This window comes from Anabrus simplex, chromosome 3, assembly GCF_040414725.1.
Source record: "Anabrus simplex isolate iqAnaSimp1 chromosome 3, ASM4041472v1, whole genome shotgun sequence".
NCBI classification, from domain to species: Eukaryota; Metazoa; Arthropoda; class Insecta; order Orthoptera; family Tettigoniidae; genus Anabrus; species Anabrus simplex.
The window spans coordinates 5,269,463-5,286,995 of NC_090267.1; the positions used below are offsets into that span (position 1 = coordinate 5,269,463).

The window sequence follows — 17,533 nt, forward strand, 5'->3', positions numbered from 1 at the left end:
TGAAACCTTTAATATGTAAACTATTAAACATGTAAACCCTTTTTCCTGCTAAACTTAAGTTTTCTTGAACTTTAATTCGGGGATAGAGAGTGCTTTACCCTCTCGAGCTCCCCTTCATTTGAAATTGAGGTGACTACGTTTTCATAACCATTTCTTCTCTTCCTTAATGTATTAAAGTTTTGTCATACGAGTCACCTCTCTAGCTTGGGATTAGCCCCTGTGTATAGGCATAGAGCCACTTAGTTTTTAAAATGTGTATTTAGGAGTGCAAGTTCACGCCTCCAATCCTTTCTGTATTTTGGGCCAGTAACTTAACCTGATGTGTTTTTTCTCTGTTCATGCGAAGGCCCTGTAGGCTGGGTACAAATACCCCTGTTTCTTGTATGTGTGCCTTAAGGGCAGTTAGTAGTAAGGTTTGTTGTGGCCTTTGATAGGCTTGTAAAAATCGAGAGCAGGTCAGCTCTTTCTGGTATTTTGGAAGGTGCCTCTAGAAGGCCTGACATTATTAAGTGGGAGCAAGAGCTCCATGTAATGAAGGGGTTTTCTGCCCTTTGGTAAATGTTGGGGTTGTGAGCCGAGAGCTCAGAGATTGTAAAAGGTGGGGTTTGAAGCCCAGATCATCAATTTGTATCTAAATCCTTGCTTTTCTGGTCTTGTACCCGATTGACTTGTTAAGTTTTCAAATTCTATGTAAACTTTTGTTAACTCTTGTCTACTGAAAATATAACTTTTACTTAAATTTTAAATTCATCTTTCGGACTTGTAGTTAGACCCATTCCAGCCCGCACCTTCTTTCACCTCTGCCCACCACGGATATCTCCATAACAGTGACAATAAGCTCTTCATTTTTATTTTTAAGTTCTAATATTTGTTTTCTATCCTTGAAGGTATCTTTAGGGACAACATAATTCTTCTTATTATTATTAATAACCATTTTGTTAAGTTGTGTTTTTACTTCTATTCTGAGCTCATGCAATTTGTCTGGCAATTTTCCTAGCACGATTTCTGCCTCTTTGATAAGATTTTTAGTTATTTTAACTTGGTTTAAGTTCAGCCAGTTATGTTTAGGACATTTCTCAAGAATGAATCTTCAATCTTTGTCCAAGTTGACCTTGGAAAGGTTAACAACTGGAACATGAAACTGTTTCCATGGATCTCCATTGTGTTGCAAGTGATAAAAATCATTGTTGTCCGTATTGAAGATACTGAATGTAGGATGCTAAATGGTTTATTTTGTCACCTATTCAATACATATAAATTTTACATTTAGGATTTCATTCTTAATTCTGCTTGAGACATGTTTCGCCCTTCATTGAGGGCATCATCAGTCAAAATTATCACCTCAAGATAAAATCAGGTACTTATTAGTATTTAACATGCACAAATTAGTATGCATTAAAATGGCAAAATTAAGTACGAGAAACTCTTGTAAAATGGTGTTGGTTAAACAATATACATTTAAAGAATAAGAAGTCGGCACCAATGCTTAAAATTACTGGGTAATTATAGCAGAGTTCAGCAGTGGTGCTCTGAAGAATAATTGATGCACTCTTAGGAAATTATAAATTTTAAAATTATTTACAATATAACAGTCGGGGGGAAAGGGTATAGTGCTCGGCGTCAATGTTTTTAACAAAAATTACTGCCAATGGTTGGTAACTATACAGTAAATGTAATTTTGTAAAATGTTGATGCTGTCAACATCTTCAGTCAGAACAGGGTCTTCCTCAAGTTCAACCTCACTCTCCTTTACCTCGTCAAACATGCGCGACAGGCAGTCGGCTACCACATTGTCTTTCCCACGAACATGAACCACCGTGACTTTGTAAGCGGACAACCGGAGGATACACCTAGCAGTTCGACCAAGTCTTTTTACATTGGCGCTCATCCATGATGGGGCTTGATTGCCGGTGTGGACGTAGAAATGGCGGTGTTCCAAGTATGAGCGAAACTTCTGGACACCCAGTACTACAGCTAGGCATTCTTTCCCGTAAATGGAATACCTCAGTTCAGCTCCATGCAACAGTTTGCTAAAGTACGCGACGGGGGCTGCCCTACATTCCTCATCGGCTTGGTTGAGTACAGCAGAAACAGCGAGCTCACTGGAGTCACATTGAAGGACGAAATCACGGGATAAATCCGAACTGTGCAACACATGGGCTCCACAAAGTGCTTTTTTCAGTTGCTCGAAGGCATGAGTTTGATCGTAGCTCCAGACAAAGCGACAGCTCTTCTATTTCAGCAGGTTTAAGGGGGCCAAAATCTGAGAAATTTTTTGATGAAGCGGTTGTAAAAACCTACCATACCCAGAAATTTTCTCACACCACAAACGTTTTTAGGCTGAGGAAAATCCTTGATACATTTGACCCTGTCCGGTTTTACGGCAATTCCAGAATCGGAAATGATGTGACCTAGGAAATTTAGACGTTTGGAGCAATGAGATGCCTTCTTAGGGTTAATCATGAAACCGTGCTTGCGCAAACGACTGAGAACTTCGCAAAGGTGAGCCAGGTGCTCATCAAAGCTTGGTGAAAATATCAGATCATTCAAAAAATTAAAGACACATGAAAATTTGAGATCTCCGAAGGTCGAATCCATCACGCGACTAAGCGCTTGTCCTCCAATCGAAATGCCCATCGGGACTTTATTAAAATCGAACAATCCAAACGTGGTAGCGAAGGCAGTACAAGGGCGACTTTTGAGATCCAAAGGGATTTGGTGATATGCCGAATTGAAGTCAAACATGGTGAAGTATTTTGCGCCATGAAAGTGTTGGAAGGCGCTTTCAATGGTGGGTAAGGGGAAGCTGTCAAAGACGATGTTCTTATTGGCCTTACGATAGTCTACGATGAACCTGAATTTACAGTCCTTTTCAGGGACTAGGAAGACGGAGCTAGTATAGGGAGACTTGGAGGGACTGATGACCTTCTTATCCAGCAGGTCGTTGACACATTCTCCCATCGCGGTCAATTTCGGGGGCGAACAACTGAACGGAGGGGATCTAGCAGGCGTATCATCTTTGAGCTCAATGGAATAAGAGAAATTCCTTGCACACCCAAGCTTATCGGTCAACACATCCAAAAATTCCTCCAACTAGCAGTTTAACGTGAGGTTGTGACTATCAGAGAGTTAACACGAGACGCCGGTAAGTGGAGATTTCGACAGGGCACACACAGTGGGACGTTGAAATGGGGCCTCAAAGGGGTGACTGACATCAGATCTAAAGCGAAAGGCGAAAGTCCGATTGATGAAATCAATGGATAAACCGGTAGCCAGCATAAAATCAGTACCTAGTATGATCGGCGCGGACACGTTGGGTACAACATTGAGCGTCCAATCCCACGATAGACCATGAAATTTTATATGACACTTGGTCCGACCTACGGGACATACCTCGTGGCCATCGACAGACACGTACTTTCTCTGACTCTCACACTCAGGGAGATACTCTAAATTGGTAGAAAGCACAAGGGATTGGTTCAGAAGGGAAACACACGAACCGGTATCTATCAAGGCGTACAATAAACGAGTTCCAATATAAACTTTGGCCCATGGGGTAGATGAGGGAAGGCCCCAAATCCTCTTATTTAGACCAACATCAGGCGCCAACGGCGGGCCATCACGCCGGCGCGCCTCAGTTTCCCTGCTGAGGGTTACAACGAGGACATACGCGTACAGTGACACCACCAAGACCACACTGAGAGCACTTAACAGGGGACTTAGACCAACAGTTTTTCGAGATGTGACCTAATTTTCCACAATTCCAGCACGACCTGGCACTACCGCTGTTTACAGTAGCCGAGTTGGACGGTTGGATTGCGTTGGTGCGGAGTTTCCAAGTTGGGCTTGCGTTCGGGACCACGGACGGGACGAGATGGTGAAGGGGGGTACCAAATGTAACAGATTTGGCGGGCGCACGACAAGCAACGTCAGAAAATGAGCAATCGGACGGAACAGGAGGCGGACGGTACTGTTTGTTTTGACTCACAGTGGACTCGAACTCGCGACCTAGGTTAATAATGTCCTCAACGTTTTCTACTTGAGATCGTTTGATGTGCAATTTGTAGTCGGGCGCTTATTTTCGTGTAGGACTGGTCGAAAACCTCAGTTTCGGGCACGTTAACACACATGCGGTTAAATAGAGTTAGGATTCCGGTGCATAATCGACAATACTTTCCCCTACTCCTTGCGTCCTGCGGAAGATTTCCTGCTTAAAGCAGTAATCCATATCGGACATCCCAAAGCGCTGTTTAATGCGGCTAGCAAACTCGTCCCACGACAGGACGCTACCTTTTATAAGCCTGAACCATTTTAGAGCTGGCCCTTCTAGCATTCCCGGGATAACAGGGGCATACAAATCAAGTGGTAACGAGCTGTACTCAGCGAAATCTTCGACCCGTTCTAAGAATTCAATCACACTGGAAGTTTTCCCTTCCCTAGTTAAATTTTACCTCCACTTTCTCACATCAAATACCGGGTTCAGGTTAGCATGGCGATCTGAAATAAGCCTAGAAATGGGGGAAATCTGTTTCACTGGATTCTCGCCGAGAGTACAATTACGACAAGCAGGGCAGTTATTAGAGTTGCTACTCCCTACAGTTCATCGGTACCTTGTCTCATTTCACTTTCCAAGTTCGACATATCTCCAGTAACACTACCAGTACGATTACTTATTTCTAAAGCCTTTTGATTCTCCATATCGTAAGCCAAATTTCAGAAATATCAAACACGAGACACATATGCAAGACGGCAATAATGCACATAAACTATAAATTAAACTTAAGATTAAAACCAGAAATTAACAGCACCATAAGATTAAATTAAAGCGACCACAACTGACAAAAAATGCATTTCCAGCTCAACCCCGTCTGATTTCTTCTCAGAGGAGGTATCCTAATCGAGCACGCTTCTGCTACCATTCGTGCCAAACCTCCCGGTCCTCATAACTATCAGTGATTCATACATCGACGTTAACACATTCATAGGGAATAATTCGAGGTGTGGATTTTCGATTAGGAAAGGCGCAATCACGGCCTTGAGCTGGAAAAGGCCCTCGTAGTTGGTGAACAAGGGATAAGACTATAACTACTACCATTAAAAAAGTTAAAGCAAGGGTTTATTAATAAAATTAAAAAAACAAACATTAAGACGAGGAATCCATAAGTGAAATGTATAGAGCAAGATAATGGTAATAAACATGGACGGAACTTGCATAACTAAACATCTCGTGAGCTCACACTGACACTAGCACACATTTTAAAACGCTCAGCACCTACATTACATCACTGCTGTGTAATTACCGTACTCTCATCGCTCGTTTTGCGACACGGCTTTTCATACACCATTATGTAATCAACAATGTCAATAGCTCGCTCAACAATCCGCCCATCGCGGAGAACAAAGCAGATAAGAAGAGTCGGCATGAGGCTAAGACCAGCCTCCATGGACCAAGAACAAAGAATGATACTACAGGTACGTTGCATAAATACACAGCCAACATGGCGGCTACCGGACTGAGTGTCAGCCACGGATTAAATAAATATACAGATCGGTACCGAGAACAAAATAAGGTACAGATACAAATAGGACAATAAAACAGGTCGACCGACATACCTCCTTTCTCTCCCCCACACATTAACACACATACATCCAGCATTCACATACGCACATGAGGGTATCCGAAAATAAAAATGCGAACGGCCGTTCGGACAACATTGTCAAATACAAACCATAAATTATGACCCTACGGTCATCAGCAACAGGTCTCACATATTCAAAGCATTTGCGTGCATCGAGCAATTATATTTTACGGCCAGGATGAACCATCACTTTATTCAAATCATTGAAGATGACGCGCCTCGTGCGACCTAAATGTAGCTCCTTGGTCGAGACGAGAGGCATACTATAAGGTTACGAAGTATGAAAACATGCAGTGCACCAAGATGTAGCCACACAGGGACCCCATTACCATCATCTCGAGATCACAGTCACACCCACACGAAACATATACAACGGAACGAAAAAGGTGCATGTCAGTCAACCGTGACAGTTGGAAATGAATCACCACCAGAAACAAAAATTTGAAAAGGAACCAACATACCTGTAATTATCAGTGGTTATAACTAAAAGCAATAAGCGTTAATGACCCGATCTTGAAGACCTTAAATGAATATTTATGACACAAAGCGCCACTTCAAACATCGTGGCTTCCATTGTTGTTATCTGCCACATATACACAGAGAGGATGAGCTCCAAACCTTTAACCTTTAATATTAAACTATTAAACATGTAAACCCTTTTTCCTGCTAAACTTCAGTATTCTTGAACTTTAATTCGGGGATAGAGAGTGCTTCCATTGTTGTTATCTGCCACATATACACAGACAAGATGAGCTCCAAACCTTTAACCTTTAATATTAGGTTAGGTGCTGCGCTCTGCTGTACAATACTGGACATACATAGATAAGTATGGGAAAATGAGGCTAAAGGAAGCCCTTTGCATAAAGAAGTGTCAAATAAATGAACATGCAACAAGCATGGTTCAAACTTTAACAAAGTTTGCAAATACACTGACTGACAGAGCAAATGCAACACCAAGAAGGAGTGGTTCGAAAGGGATGAAAGTTGGGGAAAAAACAGAGACGGCACGGACGAATAATTGATGTTTATTTCAAACCGATATGCAGGTTACACAATGCGCACGGCATCCACTCAGTAGGATGTAGGACCACCGCGAGCGGCGATGCACGCAGAAACACGTCGAGGTACAGAGTCAATAAGAGTGCGGATGGTGTCCTGAGGGATGGTTCTCCATTCTCTGTCAACCATTTGCCACAGTTGGTCGTCCGTACGAGGCTGGGGCAGAGTTTGCAAACGGCGTCCAATGAGATCCCACACGTGTTCGATTGGTGAGAGATCCGGAGAGTACGCTGGCCACGGAAGCATCTGTACACCTCGTAGAGCCTGTTGGGAGATGCGAGCAGTGTGTGGGCGGGCATTATCCTGCTGAAACAGAGCATTGGGCAGCCCCTGAAAGTACGGGAGTGCCACCGGCCGCAGCACATGCTGCACGTAGCGGTGGGCATTTAACGTGCCTTGAATACGCACTAGAGGTGACGTGGAATCATACGCAATAGCGCCCCAAACCATGATGCCGCGTTGTCTAGCGGTAGGGCGCTGTACAGTTACTGCTGGATTTGACCTTTCTCCACGCCGACGCCACACTCGTCTGCGGTGACTATCACTGACAGAACAGAAGCGGGACTCATCGGAGAACACGACGTTCCGCCATTCCCTCATCCAAGTCGCTCTAGCCCGGCACCATGCCAGGCGTGCACGTCTATGCTGTGGAGTCAATGGTAGTCTTCTGAGCGGGCGCCGGGAGTGCAGGCCTCCTTCAACCAATCGACGGGAAATTGTTCTGGTCGATATTGGAACAGCCAGGGTGTCTTGCACATGCTGAAGAATGGCGGTTGACGTGGCGTGCGGGGCTGCCACCGCTTGGCGGCGGATGCGCCGATCCTCGCGTGCTGACGTCACTCGGGCTGCGCCTGGACCCCTCGCACGTGCCACATGTCCCTGCGCCAACCATCTTCGCCACAGGCGCTGCACCGTGGACACATCCCTATGGGTATCGGCTGCGATTTGACGAAGCGACCAACCTGCCCTTCTCAGCCCGATCACCATACCCCTCGTAAAGTCGTCTGTCTGCTGGAAAAGCCTCCGTTGACGGCGGCCTGGCATTCTTAGCTATACACGTGTCCTGTGGCACACGACAACACGTTCTACAATGACTGTCGGCTGAGAAATCACGGTACGAAGTGGGCCATTCGCCAACGCCGTGTCCCATTTATCGTTCGCTACGTGCGCAGCACAGCGGCGCAATTCACATCAAGAGCGTACCTCAGTGACGTCAGTCTACCCTGCAATTGGCATAAAGTTCTGTCCACTCCTTCTTGGTGTTGCATTTGCTCTGTCAGTCAGTGTATTTAAAATGTCTTTGTATATAACAGTGTATTATAATTTGTCTTACCAATCTATTAATGTAATATTTTTATCTGATATATTGTGTGATTTATTCTAGCTGATGATGTCCATTCGTGGAAGAAACATGTACTAGATTTAATCAATTATATATGTATTGAATAGAAGGGCTGATTAAATATTCACTAGTTAAAGTGTTGATCAGTGTATTTTCAAGTACTGTAGCTTTTAAATTAATTCTCACAAAAGTATTGAAGATTCATGAGGCTAAATAGCAGATAGTGAACTGGAATATCATCCCAGGCTACAGTGCTTATCTACAGGCTGAGGGAGAACATTTTCACCACTTATTCTAATTGGATTTTGTTATTTCTCTCCCTATTTTGCTCCTGTCTGGTTGGAAAATGTACATGTGAAGAACGTAGACACAAAATTGAACGATACATTGTGTTGCATTGCTGGTACCATCAAATCAACTCCATGTTGCTGTTTACCTGTGCTGAATCACATCCCTCCACCTCACGTAACGCGGAAGCAAGCTCTAATAAGGGAAGCTAAGAAAATCTTTGCAACACCCTCTTTGCCACTGCACCAAGAATTCTGCCATTCATCACAGCAGCGACTGCAGTCAAGAAGACCAACAAGTGTCACTGCAGGGCAACTCATTGTGGATGGATTTGACCTAAATGAAAACTGGAAGCATGAGAGTTAAACAAAACATTGGGAACAAGTGTCCACCATCTTGATCCCACAAAGATGGCAAACTGTTTTGTTTTACCGAGGAACTTCTGGTGCCATATCAACAGGTTAAGGACTGGACCTGGTTGTTGCAATTATTTGAGGCACAACTGGGGTTGGATCAGTTCATCAATGTGTGATTCTAACCTGGAAAACAGACGATTGAGCACCTGGTCCAAAGCTGTCCTCTTCATTTGTACCCTGGCACTTCTGATGATTTGTTTGCTGTCACACCTGGTTTATCTGGTCAAAGTTTGATTTTGCCTTGTATATATATTGTATAAAATCAGCATGCGATATCAGGTTTGACCCTATCTAATGTTGTTGAGCAGTGACTTAAATCCACAAGGGAGCGTTTACGACTAGTTCTTGAGGCCAGGCGATTACTCTCCTGTGAGAGTGGTTTCCACGTGTTAGGGACCAAGAATTAACCATGGCCCAGAATTTGATGTGATCTACAAAGTCAACATAAGGTTCCCAATGGAATCCATGTGTTTTTGCGCTTTGTTGAACCAAAGGCTACAGCAAGGTCCTGGTAAGCCTTGTTGTCCCTTAATGACAGGTTCCCCTGTGAATTCAGCAGCCTACCTTGCGTTCAGCATTGGTTGTTTCGAACTATCGGTATACTGTAGAGTTTGCTTTCAATTGGTTGAGTCCCTCTCAGAGTTCTCAGGGTCTTTGAATTTTCCAGAGAATGCACCTTGTTACTTTTCTGTGTCGTCCATAGAACATTCCGTCTCATTAGCAGAGTTTCTGCTGAGCACAGAACCTGCAGTGTGACTATGGTTCTTTAGTGGTGAATCGACTTTCTTAGCAATGCTCTGCTGATATATCGGTTTCCTAGGCTCCTTTTTTAAAACTTCTTTCTATAAGTGAGGTGCCATCTCTACCATTGCCTTCTGCTTTGCGTACACTGATCTAGTGTACAATTTCTTCCCTACTTACCCCTCTGTGCTACTGGGTATTTCTTTATCATTTTTGGAATGCAGTGATTTCATCGCTGCTTTGGAAAGCCCATCTTTGAAAGTAGATACTGTCGTCTTTCAGATACTGACAAACGTTAATGATATGTGGTGAAAGTATATCCTTGGCCAATTTAACTTTCAATTTGTTTTAAAATATGAATGTTCCTTGTGATTTCTTGTTAGGAAAGAAGCTGGTTTAATCACTTCCTCGGGCTGCATATGGTACACATTTTTTCCTAGACTTGGAAATACATGAACATAATGTTTAACTAAATTGTTACCCTCAACTATTGAAATGAAATAAAATGTGTGAGAAAAGGCAATTATCCTGTTTATTGCGAGATTGATGAATCTTGTTTAGAATACACCTGTGTCTGAAAATGAACATTTGACCTGAACCTATTTGTTTCCATAAGGAGCAGTTCAGGATCAGATTTCTCATGTATCTACTTAAAAACTACCCAGTTCTCTAAAAACCCTATTCATGCTGAATATCACTGCTCTGTAATCCAACATGACATTGCTTCCAGATATGCTTCTCAGTTGTTAAATAATTGCACTACTGGGTCACTATTAAAAGACCTTGCAAGGGCGAAATGGAATCCTGATGAGGGAAGATATTTGACGCACAAGATAGTAGAACAGGTTGTCAGAAGAATAGCTTTTAAATGTTTCTTTACTGAAGAATATCATTCCGTGCACATTAATAAACTCTCACCCTTTCAGGGTACTCCAGAAAATCCTTCTGCAGCCATTTGAATCTCTCGTCGCTCATATTGAAAAATTGCATCTTTTTTGTCTTTAAGTACCGCAAACTAGTGCTACTTAGATCATGGATTTGAAACCATTTCTTTATCATTTTTGGAATGCTGTGATTTCATCGCTGCTTTGGAAAACCCATACTTGAATGTGGATATTATTGTCCTCCAGATACTGAAGAACATTAATGGTATGTAATGAAAATATATCCTTGACCGATTTCACTTTCAATTTTTTAAATATGAAGGTTGCTTGTGATTTCTTGTCAAGAAAGCAACTGGTTTAATCACTTCCTCGGACTGCATATAGTAAACATTTTCGATACGGCTGCCAGTAATTTGTTCTTTCCAGCTTGCGTGTTTCTTAGTAAAACTGATGTCCTGAGATGTTTAATAATGTGACACCGGTCGAAGGCTTGGCATACAGGTCGTCTTCATTGGTACGCTCAGGAATCTGAAACCTCAATAGTTTTCCATTTGGTAGACCTTTCATCATATTCACATTCATCTTGAGGTTATACGAAGCCAGGAGTTTCTACCTGTTTGATGACTGACAGTGGCAAATTCTAGAGTTCAACACCAGACAGCCTCTTCCACAGGAAGTTTTTAAGAGGGTGATAGCCAGATATAACAAAGGATCTGTGATGAGGCGGCACACATTTTCGGCATCATTCATTCTTTCAATTTCTATGAGAATTCCCTTTGATGATATCTGTCACTCCTCTGTGGCACGATGTGTTTGCTGAGTGACGACTCACTGTGCTCTGCTAAGGCAAGTTAGATAAATGATTTATTGCGTGAGTGAAACACTTCCGAAAAATAAATAGGCCAGCCAATGCACTGCTTCATGCAGTTGTGTGATCAATGGGCTGACAGCTTGTAATCTAAGATTTGGTCCGGTCTTCAGGATTGGGCTCACTGGTGTCCACTGTTATTTTAAAATGGGTATGAAGCTGATTATTGAACTCATCCATTTCAATATCTCGACTTCCAAACCAACTGCAGCTTCTTTGTTTCCGTATTGACACGTATCAATTTCAGTTTCAAATGGTTATTTTTGTCGATTTCAAAACTCGAATAGCTTATCTGTACTCAAATAGACATACAGGCGCTATCTGCCAGCTGTCCACCGTAAGAATGGTTTACGTAAACAGCTGATTCATTATGAGAATTTTCGTCCCCTTGCTCTTATTTCCAGTGTTTTGCCGCAGTTCATGTTTCTTTAGTGGTCGCCTTTCTAATTTTGATGTTGGTATATTCTCGGAATAATTTTTAAATACGAAAGGAACAACAGTTTCCTTGTCTATAGTCCAGGACGATAATCTGCTGACTACAAACGAGGGATGTTCTGGATTCAAAACTTGGTTTCACATGACACGTGTTTCAGCCATTTTGTTCTTACGCCTGTATCACATGGGAATTCGTGAAACGAAATGCCTTTACTTTTCCCGCTCTGGCTTTGTGGTACGCTACACAGCAAAAACCATTGTGGAAATAATATGCCGATACCGCTAACTAGAAGTGAAAAAATATACTTTAGTTATATAATTGCCAGCTTTCATTTTATAAATACAGTAGGCCATACAGTGTATTAACTAAATACAAAACATTCTAAGGGTGGCTTGGTTATTTGCTGAGGCTTAATTCATTTGAAGTAAAACTGTGTAGAATTAACCACGAACAGGCATGCTGGTGTACATGCATATCATAACATATATGTATATAGGCATACCCTTCTCTATTTCGTGAATTATGCTTAAGTCTTGCACATACCACTCTGAGGACAACTAGCACTGCAGTATTTCACACCAGACAACATGCGGTATGTACTATCAGAGGATGAAACACCAGCTAATTTCAACTTCAGTCGACGGTCTCTGCGCTAAGCAACAGGTTCCTTCGACCCTAAGCACGTAGTGAGTTTGCGTCCTGCTAGGGCTCGTGCCGGAAATATGGACACCATGACGTGTTTTCTTGAAAGCACAGGAAGCGAGGAGAGGCGTGTAGGGAGATACCGGAAAAGATCAACTCTCCCAATCGTATGAATAGTGAAAGTGTCTTTTCTGGTGTGCAAGTTCCTAAGTACTTGGTCGTATCCTTACCGGTCTCTTACGTAGGACCTGGACACCAGTTGCAGCTTTTTCACAGTTTTTCGCTAGTAACATGACGCCATCTGCATAGGCCAGACGCCTGACTTGGTCTGTCTAGTCTCATTTTATTTTCCTTTATTTATTGAATGAAATGGGCGAGAGACCATCTCATTGTCCTACCTCGGTTTTGATCTTGAATTTCTTAGAGTTCCCTTCTGAATTTCACCTTGGTTGTGGTGTTCCTGTGTGTCATCTGCTGTGGCCTGTCCACTTCCTCAACGACTGCACCATTCATGAACTACTCTAGTGCAAGGCCAGCCGCCTCCCCATTCCCCTCGTATCCAGCTACCGTACCGTTCTGGAATGTTTGGTCTCCTTATAATAAAGAGCAGACAACCGCAAGCCAGTTCAGTTTTGAAGTCAGTCAGTGGGTGATTACCAGCGATCGCGACGAGAATGTGCAGTGAAGAGCGAAAATAAACGGTGACTGTTGGATTTGCCTCCTGCAGCGTGAATTGACAACGAAGGTGAATCAGTGCACCTGTGTGACGTGGAATCTTGAAGAACGAAGACCATCTTGCGTTCTCATGTAAGGTTTCCTCCTTATGCGCGCGGGCTGTGAAGTGTACAGCCGTTATTCAAATATAGTGTGCAATGGACAGAGGGAATAAGAGTGAACTCCAGCAAGGTGTGTCCTGTTCTATGAGGTTGTGTTCTTGGTAAGCCTGTGTGTTAATGTGTAGAATAAGAAACTAGATACTAAATCTTAGATAGGAGCTACCAGTCGAATATTTATTTACCTACTACTATGCCAACACGCCGCAGTATGCTGTGTCACTTTGGGTTTGGTCTTCAGCAAAACTTCTTACTCACTGTAGGGATATATCATAGTTTTCAACCCTATCCAACAGTATTTTTGCGGGACAATCTAATTTTTATGTCCGTCTATCTACCAATCATGGTGTAGGGCTGTTTAGATAATCTGTTTGTGGGAAATTTACCACCCTGGTGATATGTGTCACCTATCTCCGTGGAGATAGGTGGTGCATGGAGTACCGATACCGGTGCGCTCCTGGCGCTCTTCTGTATGTTGAATTTTATTAAATAGGTTGTTAATTATAATGCATTTTAAATTTAAGTGAGTGAGAAAAATATATTTATTACATTTTTGTGTATTTACGTGTATGTGTTTCTTATATGTGAGGTGACCAGTTTCGGCGGAGTAATGCTTATATGGCTGACACAGCTAATTTGTGTTTATGGTGTGACAGTACTAAATAGCAGCCTCTTCAGAAACTGCCTACGCCATGTTGCGTGGGTGTTGCAACTGCTTACACAGTGAAATTTGCGCCTCTTATTTATATTCAATAAGTAAAGGCGGGTGTTATTAAATACAGCATGCAAGTATTAGTTAAGTACTTTGATGAGAAAGTGTGAACGTAAGCCACCCAGTTAATGGGTGACCAGCTCATTGTTGCTTATCTACTTCCGTATTACGCCTCAGCTGATGTTACGGCTCTTTCGATGTTTTTGCTCGTAGTGTAGGAGCGGAGGATGAGAAACGGTTCTTAGTATAATGTGGGTTTGTATACGTTGTTAGTTACTGTTAACTATTTGTGGATGCGATTATTAATTTAGAAGTGTTACGTATCTGGGTGTGAGGATCGTTAATCTGGGTTGATTAATATGTCCTTGATTGAAAAGATGTATTTAGGGAATTTGTGTACTTTATCCGGTCGGCCAGGTTCGAATTGTCCTAGGTTTTGGCTGAGTGGACGAGTTGTGTGTTATAGAAATTTTTGCTGAGATTAATCAAATAGTCTAAGATGTGTGATGTTGTGTACTTCTACTTTAACTGCTAGGTGGAGTTACCAGTTTTGTGTATGGTGGTCCATGGAATAAAGCCATTGGCTGGAAATGCATATGTGAGTATGGGTCGTATTAGTGTTGTGTAAATTAGCTTATATTTCGTTGAGATAGAGTGCTACGTAAGTGTATGTGGGGATATAACATTAAACTGTGTTGTCTAGCTCGCTGTGTAGTGTTGTGTATGTGTCCTTGTAATCGTAGTGTTCTGTGTAGAGGAATTCCATGATATTTAAGGGTTGTAACCCATTGAATGGGTTGGTTATAAAGAGTAAATTGTTGTTGAGGTTGTGCGTGTCTCCTGCTAAGTGTATTGCCTTTGTCTTGTGAGACTTGACTTGTATTTTCCATTTGATTGGACAGGGTTCGAGTCTCTGAATGTGTTGTTGTTCATGTTGTGTTGCGAGGTCTGGGTTGCGACTTTTAGTCATAATGCCTGTATCGTCGGCGTAGATGGCTGTGAGGGTGTTTGTGGTGCAAAGGATATCATTGAGATATAGTAAAAACAGAGTTGGGCTCAAAATACTGCATTGTGGTATGCCAGCATAAATGTTTTTGTGGAAAGAGTTTACGCCGTTTATGTTAACGAAGAATGTACGGTTGGAGAGGTAGTTGTGTATTAATTTAATGTATATTGGATGCAGTTGAAGGCAAGTTAGTTTGTAGATGAGGCTGGGATGCTGAACTCTGTCGAAGGCTTGGCTGTAATCTAAACAGATTGATGTAGTGCCCTGACGATGTTGTAAACCTGACGTGATGTATTCTGTGGCCCGTAACAGTTGATGTGTGGTGGAATATTATGGTCTGAACCCGAACAGTTCATTTATAAGATTGTTATGAATATTGTTTTTAATACGGGAGAGGAGTAGTTTTACAAATATTTTAGAAAGAATGCTTAAGAGGCTTATAAATTGCATTGTAATATGAATAGAAACATTTGGGTACCTATACAGAGTTTGCTTCTGAATCCTTCACTTGATTTCTTCCTCTTACATGGAAGAAAGTAATAACTTTTGTGTTTTTTGTGTTCTAGTTTCGGGAACGCTGCATTATTAACCAGAGGTCCAGTGGATACGTATGATCATAGCTGCAAGATATTAAAGAAGGAACTTGGAACTGAGGTGCTTCCACATAACGTACGCCGGCAACGCCTGTCGTCTCACTCAGAAGAAAGGTTAATCTATCCCATTAGGCAAGGGGCACTCTGTTGTAATGAATGCGATAAAACCTTCCCCAATAAATCTCTTCTTCGAAGACACCTGCTCGCTGATACTGAGGGGCGTCCACAATGTTCTGATCATTGTGGTAAAAGGTTACGTGTTAAAATAACGCCTAATACCCACGTACTGGCGTATACTGGGGAGCGTCCAAACGTTTGTGCTCAATGTGGTAATACTTTTTCCCGGATAACTCATCTTAAACAACACGTGCATACTCATACTGGAGAACGTTCAGAATTATGTAGCGAGTGTGGGAAATGTTTTCGTGATAAGAACGATCTAAGTCGTCACGTGCGCACTCATTCTGGCGAGCGTCCGTATTTCTGTACACAATGCGGTAAAACGTTCAGAGACAAGAGCGCGCTTAATCAACACGTGCGCACACACACCGGATTGCGGCCATATTGCTGTAATGCGTGTGGAAAAAGTTACTGTGACAGAAGCACGCTCAATCAACATGTACGCACTCATACCCATGAGAGTTCACAATGGTGCAATGTTTGCGGGAGTACGTTTTCCCGGAAAACTCACCTTACATCACACCTGCGAATTCATACTGGAGAGCGTCCTTATCAATGTGATGAATGTGCTGAAGGTTTCCGGGATAAGAAAACGCTTAAACGACACTTGCCAATTCATACCGGTGAGCGCTCAAACGCTTGTGCTGAATGTGGTAAGACGTTTTCCTGGAAGTATCAACTTCAAAGACACCTGTTCGTTCATACCGGACAGCGCTTCTAGTGGTGAATGAATATGATAATTATTTTTGTCAGATAGTGAATTTGAAGCGCACTCTATCGGAAAACGTTCACAACGTTGTTTCAATTGGAAAGTTTGTGTGAGAGGCTTTTCGGTGAAAACGTCAGATCTGTCATTCCGCGCCACAGCCACGCTATTGATATAAATGTGATAATAAATTTTCTCAAGTGTGCACTAGAACTTCAAATTCTGACTCGTGCTGTGAATCTGGGACATGATGTGACGTATTTGGAGTAAAGTCTCACACACCACTTCCATCACAATGTTTAAACGAATGTGATATAGGAGGTGAATTGTAAAGGCTTAATTTATTAAACAACTGCTTTCCGTCGCTCTCGTAAATAGCCGCATCTGTGTTACAAGTGATGTCATACTTTTTCTTAGAAGGTTTCTGGGAGAACATACTTGCTCGCACTGCAGTTTGTTAAACGTTTCAAAATGTTTTTTCACAAGTGTCACAATCGGACAGCCCTGGTAACTCACACTAGTCGAAAGATACACTTATGTATCATTGGTCGTTAGCTTTTTTTTTTTTTTAAACTACATCCCATGAAACAGATGCTCATGCATCGATATCGCGTGCGCTGTTGTATAGTATAATTCAACATATGCTTTAACCCAATATTATGAAGGATATTATTGAGCGCCTACACTGCTGTATTGAACGTTCGGATATCCTTATGTCGAGTCTCTTATCTTGTTTGGGGACTGCTAACTTGCTCTTGGCAAAGGCCAATCCACAGCACCGTGTGCAATAATAAATGTTTCCAAGGTACAATTGTCGGTGTTACGTGAAACGTGTCATTTATGCAGTGCAATGTTTTTCTAAATGGTCCTCTCTTAAACAATAGCCGAGCTAAGAGGCTCAGTCGTCTGAGGCGCAGGCTTTCTGACCCCAACTTTGCAGATTCGTTGCCGGCTCAGTCAAGTGCTGTTACTAAAATATGTGAGCCTCGTGCCGGTAGATTTGCTGGCATTAAAAGAATTCATGCGGGGCTAAATTCCGGTACCTCGGCGTTTCCTAAAACCTAAAAATAGTAGGATGTAAAGCCAATAACGTTATAATATTAATAATAATGGCCTAACAAGCATCAATTTTTGTGACTCCAAGTAGCCTATGCAGTGGCCTCCACTGTTTTCACTAGCCAGGCGTCT

General features: G+C 42.3%; 1 protein-coding gene across 2 annotated transcripts in view; it reads left to right on the forward strand.

Annotated features, from left to right (window-relative positions):
* LOC136866910 (gastrula zinc finger protein XlCGF57.1) overlaps window positions 1–16,673 on the forward strand; it is a 98,586-nt gene extending 81,913 nt beyond the window's left edge. For both annotated transcript variants that reach the window (XM_067144006.2, XM_067144007.2), the window contains exon 5: window positions 15,433–16,673. In XM_067144006.2, coding sequence (XP_067000107.2) covers window positions 15,433–16,360 — 928 coding nt within the window. In that variant the 3' untranslated portion in view covers window positions 16,361–16,673. The remainder of the gene's footprint in view (window positions 1–15,432) is intronic.
* The last annotated feature ends 860 nt before the right edge of the window (window positions 16,674–17,533 follow it).